The 14,083-nt window shown below is 45.6% G+C and overlaps 1 protein-coding gene across 1 annotated transcript in view; it reads right to left on the bottom strand.

Moving 5' to 3' along the window:
* ZAP70 (zeta chain of T cell receptor associated protein kinase 70) overlaps positions 1–14,083 on the bottom strand; it is a 125,801-nt gene that overhangs the window by 46,299 nt on the left and 65,419 nt on the right. Inside the window, exons 3-8 of the mRNA XM_085637785.1 lie at positions 11,979–12,139; positions 9,995–10,133; positions 9,472–9,553; positions 8,322–8,359; positions 6,946–6,994; positions 6,265–6,294 (exon numbers count right to left, since the gene is read on the bottom strand). Coding sequence (XP_085493911.1) covers positions 6,265–6,294; positions 6,946–6,994; positions 8,322–8,359; positions 9,472–9,553; positions 9,995–10,133; positions 11,979–12,139 — 499 coding nt within the window. The remainder of the gene's footprint in view (positions 1–6,264; positions 6,295–6,945; positions 6,995–8,321; positions 8,360–9,471; positions 9,554–9,994; positions 10,134–11,978; positions 12,140–14,083) is intronic.

Genomic DNA, 14,083 nt, shown 5'->3' on the forward strand with positions numbered 1-14,083 from the left:
CCTACTGTATGCCACAAAAAGTTGATTAGACTTCCGAAATGTTTTAGTTCTATCAATGTAAAACTTGAGACAGCGCTTAATATCTAATGAATGAAGAGTCTTTTCTGCCCCAGTTTGTGGATTCGGGAAGAATGAACGTAGTATGATAGGTTCTTTGAGGTGGAACTGCGTCGGAACCTTAGGAATAAACTTCGGATTTGTTCGAAGAATGACCCTGTCCCGTTTGAACTGAATGAAAGGGTCTTGGATTGAGAACGCCTGGAGTTCTCCAACTCATCTTGCTGAGGTAAGGGCCAGTAGAAGTGCAATCTTCCAGGATACATACTTAAGGTCTGCTCTGTGGATTGGCTCAAACGGGTGTTTCATCAGCTGAGCCAAAACCGTGTTAAGATGCCAAGCCGGTGGTACAGGCTTTACTGGAGGAAAAGTTCTGAACAGCCCTTTAAGAAATTGTTTGATAAGTCTGTGAGACCACAAAGATGGACCTGTAGAGGATCTCCTAAAGCGAGATATCGCTGCTAGATGTACTTTGATGGAGGCATGAGCTAGACCAGATTTTACGAGGTGCAGGAGGTACGGTAAAATCTGTTCCGGGGTCGAAGAAAGAGGGTGTAACCTGTTTGTTTTGCACCATATGCAGAATCGTTTCCATTCCAATGAATATGTTCTGTTGGTGCTATCCGCTCGAGCCCGAGCTAGGATTTGTCTGCAATCCGGAGGAATGTCTAAGCCCTGGAACTCTCTGAACTCAGGAGCCATGCCGATAACCTGAGAGATGCCGGATCCGGATGCTGAACCTGTTGATTGGGGAGCGTTAGCAGAGATGGAAACGGTTTCCGTTTGATTGGAGCTTGCAGGGAGAGGAGGTGAAGCTCCATGAACCAGTGCTGGCGTGGCCAAGCTGGGGCTATCAATATCAGAGTGCAGGGCTCCGCTTTCATCTTCCGTAGCACCCTGGGAATCAGGGGAAACGGCGGAAAGGCGTACGCAAAGAGCACCATGCTATCGAAAAGGCATTCCCCAGAGACCCTCGTTGGGGATGCCAGCTTGTAAAGTGTTGGCATTTGGCGTTGTTCTGGGTGGCGAATAGGTCCAGAAGAGGGGTGCCCCATTGATCGAAGATGCTGTTGAGGACCTGCTGGTCCAGTTCCCACTCGTGGCATGTTGACTGCCTTCTGCTGAGGGAATCTGCCAACACGTTGTGGACACCTGGCACATAATCTGCTCGAAGAGAGATGTTGTGACTGAGTAGCCAACTCCAAATTTTTTGTGATTCTCGAGATAGTGTCAGCGAGCGTGTTCCTCCCTGCTTGTTCAAATAGTGCATTGTCGTCGTGTTGTCTGTTCTGACAAGCACCATGGAGTTTTTGATTCTTGGGAGGAAAGCCACCAGAGCCAGGTAGACTGCGCGCAGCTCCAGGAGATTGATATGAAGTGCCCTCTCTGTCGGGGACCATTTGCCGCTTATCTGAAGCTCCTGAAGGAAAGCCCCCCAGCCCTCCAGGGAAGCATCCGTGGTGATTATGTGAGGTGCTGCAGGAAGCAAGAAAGGCAAGCCTTTTGAAAGGTTCTGGGGACACACCCACCATCGTAGAGCCTTCCTGATCACAGGGGTGACCTGGATGACGTCGTCGAAGGACCCTGTACACTGTACCCATTGATCCGACAGTTCTTCTTGAAGGGGTCGCATATGGAGACGGCAATGCGGAACCAAGAGAATGCAAGAAGACATCATCCCGAGAAGGGATTTGAAGAGACGCACTGACAGCGTCTTTTCGGACATTATCCGGCGAGCTAACGACTGCAGCTTGTCTTTGCGTTCCTGCGATGGAAAAGCTTTCTGTAGTACCGTGTCCAGAGTAGCGCCCAGAAAGTTCATGCGCTGAGCCGGCTGAAGGACGGACTTCTCGTGATTGAGAGTTAGCCCTAGTGAATCGAAGAGCGTTAGACAGGCGGTGGAAGACCTGGACGCGCCCTGAAGAGATGGAGACTTGACCAGCCAGTCGTCTAGATAAGGAAAGACCTGATGATGGTGATGGCGTAGGTAGGCCGCCACTGGAGCTAGACATTTGGTGAAAATGCGGGGTGCCGATTTGAGGCCAAACGGCAGAACCCGGAACTGGTAATGTCTGCCGGCCACCACGAATCGTAGGAATTTCTTGTGGTTGCGATGTATCGGAATATGAAAATAGGCGTCTTGCAGGTCTAACGACACCATGTAGTCGTTCGCATTGAGTAGATGTAATACCTCCTGAATGGTGACCATACGAAACGACTGCTGTTTCAGATATTTGTTTAGATTCCGTAAGTCCAATATTGGTCTCCATTTTTTTTCCTTTTTCCGGATGAGGAAGAAGCGGGAGTAGAACCCTTTTCCCCATTGGTTTGGGGGAACTCGCTCTATTTCTCCTTTTTGGAGCATAGTCTTCACCTCCAAGAGTAACAGATGTAGGTTTTTGTGAAGTGTTGGGCGGGGATGGGTGTGAGGATGGATTTGTATGAATTCCAGGGAATGGCCGAATTGTACTAATTGTAGAACCCAACGGTCCGTAGTTATTCTTTGCCAGTTGTGGAGAAAGTGGGAAATGTTGCCGCCAATCTTGGAGGGTGGCGAGAAGGTGGAGACCAGCCGTAGTTGGAAGTCATTGCCGTCGGGCGGTTCCCTTTTGGCGTCCACCTTTACCACGAAAGGAGGACTTTGTGTATGCGGATTGTTGTCGCTGTTGATATTGCGGACGGTGTTGCTGGGAAGAGGAGAATGAGGAGCGTTGGTGGAATTCTCCCCTACCAGAGGATTGACCTCTTCCCCTGGAACCCCGAAAGGAAGGGTTCCGGAATTGTAAGGTACCCAACGCCCTGGCAGTATCCGTATCTTTTTTAATCCCCTGTAATGCCTCATCAATGTGGGTGCCAAACAGAAGTTGCCCATCGTACGGCATGTCCAACACCTTGGTCTGGACCTCCGGTCTGAAGGAGGTTGCCTTTAGCCAAGCCTGGCGTCGGAGAACTGCTGCGCCCGCTAGTTGTCGGAAACCCGTGGAAGCAATATCCATTGCACAGTCTATTATTTCAGAGGCAGATCTTTCTCCCTCGAGCAAGATCTTTTTTGCATCCTCTTTGGATTCCTCTGGCAGGTCTGCCATGTATGGTGCAATGTCTGCCCACATTTGACGATTATAACACCCCAAAAGTGCCAGGGCGTTAGAGGCCCGCACAGTTAAGGCTGACATTGAAGAAAAACGTTTGCCTATGGTGTCTAAGCGCCTGCCCTCTTTATCAGGTGGAGCTGTCAATAGAGCAGCCGGGTTGCTTGACCTCCTCTGTGCGGCCTGCGTAATGACCGAATCCGGCTTCGGATGGCCCGTGAAAAAAGCCGGGGCTGTGTCCGGCGCTTTATATTTTTTGTCCAGGCGTGGTAACACTGGAGGATCAGAGGAAGGATGTTGCATAATTTTAATTCCTTGTTCCCAAATGTAGTCTATAAGTGGAATTGCCCGTACGGACTTCTTAAAGGGTTCCTTAAAATCATAAAGGAAACAGTCTTGCTGATGCGAGGGCATTGGAATTTGAAAGCGCTGGGCCGCTCTCTCTATAATGTTATGGAAGCCGCCAATATCCTCTGGAGGCGAGTCGGCCGTGGTGGGGGCAGGAGAAGTCGGGCAGGGAAGGATGTAATCATCCCATTCGTCATGATGAGAATGGACCTCCTAAAGTTCTCCCACTTCAGGTTCTTCCTCATCTTCCTCATCTGTTGTGGGAGGAAGGGCAGTTGGAGTAGGCTCTGATTGCAGTACCAATGGCGGCGGTCTTGGCCTTGGTGTTGGCGGCGCAACTGGCGTCGGAGGAGACGCCGGCGTCGGAAACCGCTATTTGTAGTCCGTGATCAGGAATTGGAGATCCGTGACCAGTGATGCAGGCAGGCAAACCATGGAAGGTGGTGGCTGCACGTATTGTGGAGGTGGAACCTGTTGATAATCCTGGTCCATGTCCTCATAGTCGGAGGTATCTTGGTATTTCACATGTAGCTGTGAAGGGCTCGTCGCAGCTGGGAACATACTGTCGTCCCCTGAATCTTCCTCCTCAAAAAGCTGAGCAGGCGGTAAGGTGGAGACCCTACTGGGCGATGTAAGGGCCGGAGTCAGTGCTCGTTTGGTGATTTTGTGGTGCACATATGTATTGGGCGTCTCAGAGTCAAGATCCGTCGACGGGCCCGTCGACGGTAGAATGGTAGGCGGTGTAATAGGCATGTGAGACAGCGTCGACGAAGTCATCGACGGCGGCGTTGTCGCCAGCGAGGAGGATGAGAATTGTTTCTTCGTCGACGACGGCGTCGACGACGATGGTCTCCTCGATGGTGTACTTGTCGTCGACAGCTAAGCCGTCGACAGCAGGATCGTCGACGTCAGCTTCGTCGACACCCGATTTTCTGATCTTCAGCGACGACGAGATCATTTTTCCTGCCGTCGACGATGGTGTCGTCGTCGTCGACGTGGTCATTGAATGGGACATGACAGTCGATATCGTCGTCGTCGACGAGGTTACACAGACTGCCGTCGATCTTTTCGTCAATGGAGCCACCGTCGACGAGGTTGTCGTCGGCTACGGGGCAGAAACTGGCTTTTTAAAAGTAACCTGGACATCTGGAGGAAAGGAAATTCCTGGCAGAGGTGAGGCCAGAACCTCTGAAGACTTTTTGTGTGTCTTCTTAAGAGGTGGCTGCGACGAAGGGCCCGGAGATGACGCCCTTGGTCGTTTGCGTGAGGAGTGAGAAGAAATAATAGAACTCTCACTCTCCTCAGAGGACACCACAGAGTCCTTGTCCTTCAGCCTTTGCAGCCAGATTAAAAGGCGCCCTTCTCTGTCCTTCAGGGTCTTAGTTGAAAAGGTACGACATACCTTGCAGTCTTTGGCGCTGTGGCTGGGGTACAGACAATAAAGACAGTCCTTATGCTGATCATCCACGTGAAGCCCTTTCTTCCCACAGGAAGCACAGGATCTAAAGAGTCCTTTCTTAGGAGTATCAGCCATGACAAATCAAGAACGTTTTGAGTAGAAAGCACTGGAAATCCAGAAGCAATGAGCAGAGCTCAGTGGAGACTCCCTTAGCACGACGTGCGGTAGAAAATCTGAGGGACTAGAGCTCCTTCCAGGAGGGTTCTAGAGGGTGGTGCTAGCTGATTGGCTACTGGACAAACTTTGGTCCTTTTTACATAAGGACGTGGATAGCTTGCTAAGCTAGGGCCCTTTAGGGCCTGTTACTCTATGTCTTCTGGACATTGCTTTGTTATTTACCGGTGACTCCCATCCCGACGACGGGGAATGATTCAGGCATGTGAATCTATGAAAGATACCCTAATACTGGATAATGCTTGGTTTGGAGATTTATGGAAGGAACAGACTTGAGGGATCTAAGATCAATAAAAATGTCCCAAAATTAGATTTCAAAGAGTTGCTAATGAACTTAAAGAACGGTTTCCAACATCATCTTACAATCTCATTAGAGTGTTTTCTAAGAGACTGTTGAAATATTTTATGACCTGCTTGTCTTTGCAACAATCCTCGTCAAAGTGTCCACTCAGAATCGGGACCGTCCTTTCTCTCATGATACTTTTAGTGCCATACCTTTTCTGAAATTCCTCTTGTTCAAGGGTTTTCTGAACCCAATGGAATACCTCAGCCTCAATATTATTTAATGCCGCTCCACTTCGCTCACGGCACAACCTGACAATTCAACCACCCACACTGCGTAAAGTCCTGTGTTCAAAATCTCTTAATCTGAATAACTACTCAAACTTATAAATATTTCCATAAGAGGTCTTGAGAAAGGTCTACGTACATATATTTGTCACCAGTTCTCAGCTGAGATCTTCTGCATGTACATGTGTCCATGGATCACTTTCATTTTCAGAGTACTGAAATATTATTCTGAATCTGCCCGCATTTTTCTACTTTTATTTTCTTCTAACATGAATTCTTCTTGAATTACAGAATAACATTATTATTATTATTGCTACCCCACTAGTATAGTTCCATTACCCCTTGGTAACATATATCCAGTCTGAATGTGTGCGTACATTACCTACAAATCTCTAAACTAACATTAAACTACCCTTTGACTGTTCAGGTTATTGGTAAATCTATTGTCCCCCTGTTCCACCTTCTTTCGTCAAAAGAATCTCTGGCTCATGCTATAGGCAACTGCTCTATGCAACCTCATAAATGAATGACTACCCTTCGAAAACATGAATAAAGAAAAAGTCTTACCTGGAAGGGAATTTGTTTTAGCAGCTGCACCTGTAATAAGAACCAGCCTGAGTTATCTGGTTATAGATATAGATGACTCCTTTAGTTTTAAGATGTGGTCTAGTTTTTGTAATCTTGGAATCGCCCACAAGAAACGTGCTGTCTCTCATCCGCCCAAGTTTGATATATTGTACAATATTAAACAGGTTAATAGTAACAACTGATGTTTACTGCTCTTTGAGATGGCAACACCGTAGCATTAAATGCATTACTTATTTGAATATGTTGGAAAATGTCCTACTCATGGTTCTATGTGTGATATTCTCTAATCCTTAGGTAAGAAGAAGAGATTTAGCTGAGAAAATGTATCAGATTGTGAATGCAGATTGTCTTGCTAAGGTATTGGATAAAAGGTCATCTAGTCAAGGAAACACAAACTGGAACTGTTTAGTTTTCTAATAATGGAATATATTTTTCACAGACCCCTGCAGCACTTTGATGACAAACCAGGTCTTGACAATGAAGAAGTTATTTCTGAGTTTTACATATTTCAATACCAGGTCATGGAAGATCACATTTTAGGCGACAGTATTTAAAATGCGAGAACACTTGGTTTTGTGGTTATGGACTCAATACTGACTTTAAAGTTGATGTGTGGCCATTAATCAGAATTAGATACAAGTTGTGGCATTGATAGCTTACCTTTGAAGGTAGGTTCTGGTGTGTAACCATCTATACCAGCTCCAAGCCGCTATATGGAAGACATAAACAGAGCACAGTATGTTTGGTACACACTAAAATACACAGAATTCTTTTTTATAACCCCTCCACATTCAACTTCAAAAGATGGATTAAAAGTCTACCACTAATAACCGAAGGGCTGTACGCTTGACATAGCACGGGCTGAGGCACCCAGTTAGGGTTGCAACTTTGTTCCGTGTCATCAGAATTTTGTGCGGGTTTTGGCTTTCAATTGACAACCCAATGTATTGTTGGAGGTTTCATCTTAGTGTGCCATTTATTAAATTCCTTTTTAACACCCTGACAGCAATGATTTGTAAGAGTATAGCAAAGGACTTAAAACATGATGCCCTGCTGACCTGGGGTGATGTGTAAAACCTTCATCAAGAGCAGTGCTTTGCTGGATCTCTGAAATGTAACCCCGCCGTTCACCATTTGGCCCTTTGGCCCACAAACACCTCCACATATGATTACTGAGGAGTCTGGTTGAAAATCCTTTCTAAAGGTCGGTGAAACTTAAGAGTACAAAAACTGATTCCTTACCCAGGGTCATTTCCCTGTTCCATTTCCCTCTTTCAATTTCTCTGCCTACCCCCATCTGTTGTTTTCATCTAATATGGATTCAGACTCCAATTTTTTGTTCTTTTTCAGGTACACGATCCTCTTTTAACCAGTCCCCGCCTCTCCGTTAGTCACTCATTTGAATACCCTGACCATGGAAATTGACCCCTGGTGCAAAGCTATGGGGAGGAGGTACCACTAGAACTTCTAAGATGTCTTCTGCTGCAGGTCATCGTGATACATACAGGTCTGGACTCCCCGGGCAGCGGGGTCATCTTCACAAATATCTTCTGTACCTTGTAATCATGTACTATATGGTAAAGTAGATCCAAAATCAGAACCAGTGCTCTATCCTGTGCTACTCAGTCTAAAATCTGTATTGCTACCCTGCTCAGTGGAGTATTCTGATTATTCTTGACCATTACTTTGCCATCTATGAATAGGGTTACCCCTGCGTTTTACCAATCTTGATCTACAGATAAACATAAATTAAAATCCTATCCCGACTACTACCAAGAGTTCTTTGGACTCTACCTTTCCTCCCGACTACGACTTAAGCTCTGAGTGCAACGTTTCAAGGCCAAGATGAATTCCTTTGGCGGCTTTGCATGCGCAATCTCTGGGAGATGGCTATAAGAGGGCTGAAACCTCTTCTTCTGTTGGCTGTGATGGCCCAAATGTACATTTTAGAATGATAGAGCAAAGCTGTACCATCAATGCATGGGTAAGTCAGCTTCAAAGTATTTTTATCATTTGAAGTTTTTATCGGTACTCACATTCCTTGGCAGCGACGGTGGAGCGGGTGCCCCAGCACCTAAAGAAAGGAGAAGTACAGGACATCAGATCATGTGTAGGCCCTCAGATCATATTGTCCATCAACACTGTTGTACCTAGAACTCTATTTACAACTTGCTTCATGGGGAATTTATCCAAATGGGCCATTAAGCACCTCTTGCCATGTTCCATGGGTCATCTCTTGAGATGTGCTGCGGGTCATCTCTTGAGATGTGCTGCGGGTCATCTCTCGAGATGTGCTGCGGGGCATCTCTCGAGATGTGAGACTGAGCATCTGAGATGCCCCATGGGGTGTCTAAAAGGCTGCATCATGGGCCTTCATGAGAGTTGTTTCCAGGTGCATGTCTCAAACAGTGCTTTGGGGCATCTCTTGCAATGCGCTATCAAGCATTTTTCAAGATGACCCACAGAGAATCTCTAAAGATGTGTCATTGGGGCATATTTAAGAGCGGTGCCGTGCTGTGGGGCATCCTTTGAGATGTGCTGCAGGTTGACTCTTGAAATGTGCCATACAGCATCTTTCGGCATGTGCCATGGAGCACCACTGCTTAAAGACAATAAAAGTCCTTCTCGGGGCCATTAGGTATGAATAAACATAATAAATCCAATGATAGCATTGAAGCCATTATGGTGCCCAACAGATGTACATAAGACTTTCAGGAGACCTAAAATGTATAGAGTTTATATACAATATCAGAAATAATGAAACCACCAGATACAAGGGGTGGCTGCGTACGAAGGGTCTATGGTAAACAGCAATGGTGCTCTGTAGAAACGAGAGATCCCACGGTGCAAGTGAGTGAAGCAATAAAACAGCCCTTAACATGATCGCCAACCAAGGCGGTAGCACAAGGATAAAGACATTGGTGGGCACAGACTGTTTACAAAAATTGATGGCCATGTATGAGCTCTCACTCTACATGTCCCAAGTTTATTAATTGAGACTGGCTCTGATTAGTCATTTGATGTATTAGCTTATTTGACCATCCTTGTGTTTTATTGTTTCACTCCCTTGCACCAGCCAGTCACTCTTAAAGTAGACTTCATTGGATTAAGTGGGACTAACCGCTAGTAAATGTGGGCTTCTGTGCCACCAAGCACTGCGGCGCTTCAGCCCACACAGCTACTCACCGAAGGCAAGGTTGGGGTTCGGGCAGCTCTCCTTGAGACTGTAGATCACCCCATCGGATTTCATTTTCAGGTACTCAACAAGCTTTGAAAGAGAGAGACAGTCAAGCGTCAAGCAGGAGGCGTGACATTTAAAGAAGACATGCACAGGTGTGCCAACTATCGTTCACAAATAAGCATTGCTAGCTCGGGCTCCTAGACATTCCGCACCAACCTCTGTTTGTCAAGGGCTGTTATTAATGCCAACTTGTAATCCAATTGTGTGTTTTCAACCCAAATTAAAAATGTAACACTTCACAAGCATCAGATGCCTTACTTTCAGAAATGGGTTCTATGACATTCAAAAGGTAACATAGCATGGTTCACAATTAACAAAGTAAATATATACCCCAGGACTTTCCAAACACATATTCAAATTACATTTGATAATTTGTTCTTTTTATGTTAACTGCATTGTAAAGCCTCAGATCTCAACTGGTTGACAGGACCATGGTAGTCTGCCCCCTTATCCCTTCCAGGAACGTACCTGCCACAGGGTGTCAAACTTAGTCCCTTCCGGGATGGCGTACCTCCCAGACTTATCGTGGTCAATGAGGTAATGGTAGGCAGTTTTGCCATAGATGATGGCGAGAGAATATGAGGTGTTTTTACCTCTTTGCCTCAGTCTAGAGAAGAAATTACACGAAAACAATCACTAATTTAGTTATTTATTTGATACATTTCCTAGAGTAACAACATTTAGCCTTTTAGACACTTTTGAGAGCCCTCGGATTATGTAAACATTTAGACAGACAAATGAATGGTGCAAAATAAAATAGTGAGTCACAGAAAGAGAAGTGTACACTGTGGGTTAAGCAAGACAGTGTGTAAAATGTGTATAAAGATGTGCTTGGAACTCTATTTCACATCTCCATTAGGAGGTGTCAAATACAGCAACGCTACGACAACACTACAAACTCAGGGGCTGATTAGGATGGTGGGTAGACTGCCACCAACAGGCTGTCAGTGGCAGTCTCCCCGCCATTCTAAGCAGCTTTCCCGCCCACCATATTTTGATGGTGGGCAGTGTGCTGGAGGGCGGAAGAAAGCCCGACCGCCAAGGGTCCGACAGTGGCAATCATTCTGATTGCCTGTAGAACCGCCCCGCATCGCCAGAATGGTGGCGGTGCCTATGTACTGCCCCACCAGCCTTTTCATGGCGGTTTGTCCGCCATCAAAAGGCTGGCGAAAAGGGACATTGGGGGCCCGTAGTGGGTCCCCCTTCCATCCTCCCCACAGACATGGGGCCAGGGGGCCACCTATGGTGCCCCCCTACATATCCCTGTACCATGTGATAGGTACCGCATGGTGCCTGTCACATAGTGCAGGGATATGTAAAACATTCCTTTTTTACATTGCGGCTAGCTGCAGCATCCGCCGTAATGTAAAAAATGGTCTGTGGGACCGTTGACAGTATGTTGGGCGGTTCCCTCCCCGATACGTCCGCTCGCCATCCTGACCAGCCCCTAAGTCTACAAGTAGGTGAAGTCAAAGCAAATGCTATGCAACTTGGAAGAAATATGAAATTGAGCATTTGATAACCAAATAGAACGATTGAAATCTGACAACTTCTTTAGCGGATTTCAATTTCTTTTTTCAATGTTTGTTTTAAATGCTGGATGTTCCCATATTTATCAGAAAAACGAATCTGGGTCAACACACAAGTGTGTCATTAAAGCACATGTAGCCAATGTGGTAAATAGCAGTTGTTATTTAGGCACAATATTTTGTTCAGTCGAGCAAAAGCAATAGTTTCAACACAAAATAGTCGGTAAAAACAGCTACAAACGTTCATGACGTAGATATTTACAAAAAATTACGTTCATAAACCAGTAGGGTAGACGAACAGAAAAAGCAACAGCAGTTATGCACCAAAATGATATATGGTTAACTACATGTGATGACACTATTCATATAATTTAGTGAACAGCAATGCAGAACCGTAATTAAACAAAGTGTTTCGACTTTATGCTGATCCTGCTGAGCCTTCCTCAGAACATATGGTCAGCCTCCTCTAGACAATTATATCACCAGAATTCATTCTTACACAAAGAATCAACAGTATGTTGTCAAGAAATTGAAAGTTTACTGTTAATGTGGGACTTAACTGATCTACAATTGGTGAGCATAGACTAAAAATAAGAATTGGGTAAAAGTTTGAAACTTGAGCAAACCACACACAGCATTCATGTGGGTTATTGCTGTGTGCAAGCAATTGTTGGTAGGAAGGGATTAAATTAATTTGTGCAAATTTCCTATATGTCCAAGCTTCTTTGGAGTTGGGATGTAGGTGCTGTTTGTTACAGCTTATAGACCTAAAGTAAACGTCTTCTTTCTGGAAACTGTGGCCAACCTAATCATCACTAGTCCCCCAGTACCACACAGATCCCTGGCTACACAGCTTCTATGAAGGTTAAGAAAGCCATTGACATTCATGACAGCAAAAAGATGGATGCATTCTCACTACTCACAAGAATTTGCCATCTGGTTGTGCTCCTGAATAAAGCCTCCTCTCTGCTTCCTCTCGAGATATTGCTCCATGGAACCATGGCATCCTCTCATGGGCAGTGGTGGCAATAAGCTTCTCCACCTGAGGTGCTTGACTTATTATCGCCTGCTCTAAGGCATCACCCTACAATCACAAATAGAAAAATGGCAGGACTGGGTCAACTTGGAGCACAAGTCACTGGTAAACATTCCGGTGAGTAATAACTAGGCAATATGTTAGTGTACGAAAGTCATCCTTTTTGCCCTGATCACCTCCATTGTTTGACTGATGCTGATGGTTATTGACCCTGAAACTGCCCCGGGCTCTGCTAACCAGGCCTGGGAACAGTGCTCTGTCCTCTAAAGGTATATGGTAATTAGAATAATTCTAATTAGCCAAGACAACCTACCTATAAGTCCCTAGTATATGGTAGGGCATGCAGGTTTGGAGACCCCAGTGGACATAATGCACTTACGTGTGCACTGCTGTGGTGTCTTGTATCATTTTAAGCACAGGCTTGCCTTACTAGCTGATTTTAAAATAAATCTATACCCAAATTCGACTTTGGAATTAAAAGGACTTCCAAAGTCCAAAAGTACCTTTGTATACCTTATAAGTCAACCCTGAGGGCTGCCCTAGGTGCTGTAAGGGTAGTGTGCATTGTTATAAAAAGAGGGGACAATATAAAAGATGTTTTATATGCCCTGGTAAGGAAAAACAGCCAAGTTGTTTTTAAGTCTCGCCTAGCGAACGCAGCGCATGCGTTGCTTCGCCTTGGCGAACCTATTGTTGTGGGTTTAGTGAGCGAAAGGAGACAAACCATGTGCGCACACGGACAGGCGATGTGCACGTGCATGGTGTCTCCTCTCTGCCTCACATGCTCCCACCACGCGCTCACACTACAGGAAGACACGCGCTTGTTGAATCCCGCTTTCACTTTAAAGCGTGATGCTAAAATAAACAGCTAATGTTTGCGTTTCGGCCGCGCTTGTTTTTTTTCTCTCTCTCCACCTTTGCGAAGCGTTCTGACCCGCGCGGGAAGCCACCTGCATTCCCTAAGCTCCAGTGGTCGCCTCTACTTCCGGCGTCCCCTGCATCCCGATCCTATCAACACCCCCACTCCAGCAGATTCAAGTGACGCAGGAAATAACCCTGGTTAGGTGGGTCGGGTAACGATGGAATGCTTTTCTTTTCCAAAAACTCGCATTGCTTTCTGTGACACATGCACCTGTCGGCAGGTGCGGTTGTAGTTGCAGGCCAATTAACACACTAAAATCCTTTGGTATCCGCTTCCCCTTTTACTGCAAATGCAATTTAAGGTGCATGTCCATGCCAAGTGTGGTGTCTACACTAGCCACATTTTTGTGTTGGAAGCTCAGAAGCTCATTCCTCCCCCACCCCCGCAACCCCCCATGCAAAATCACCCACATAATAACCCGGTATTTGTAAAGCGCGAACTAATCACCCCTAAGGGTCTGAAGGCGCTGGGGGGCCAATAAAAGGACATTGATTATGAAATGTTTTACCTCTATATTTTCCGCCTGGCTAGTATCAAGCGTATTCGAGGATCTAAATAAAAATGTTTGTATTGCACCTGTCTTAGGTGTGTGCATGTTTATCAGGCTCTTGGGTGGTGGCTATGTTCTTGGTCTGCTGGAGCTGAAAGTTGGTCCCAGTTACATTGAGCGCTGTATGGGTTCATTCATTAATACTTCAAAGTGTTCATTTAGAGAAAGCAGAAGTGCAGTGTGCAGTACAATTTGAGAACAGGATATTAATATTCTTATTCTCTCCACAAATTGTTTGTATGATATAATTACTTGACACTTGCTTTGGTGATATTAAATACTTTACACATATCTGTCTCCTAAAATAAGCCGACTGCTCCTTTGCCGAGCTTCCATGGGTTGAGCACGGATTAATTTATTGAGACTTGACTGGGCCTATTTGTGATTGTGGTATTATTACTATCTGAAGATGAATACCCTTACCTACTAATAATCCACTTTCATACAGTTCAGTTTTCATTTTATTTACACAAGTCATAGTACTCCCAATTGGGGTCAGACCTCAACCTAAAATGGTGGC

The sequence above is a fragment of the Triturus cristatus genome, chromosome 12 (genome assembly GCF_964204655.1).
Source record: "Triturus cristatus chromosome 12, aTriCri1.1, whole genome shotgun sequence".
In the NCBI taxonomy this organism is placed as follows: domain Eukaryota; kingdom Metazoa; phylum Chordata; class Amphibia; order Caudata; family Salamandridae; genus Triturus; species Triturus cristatus.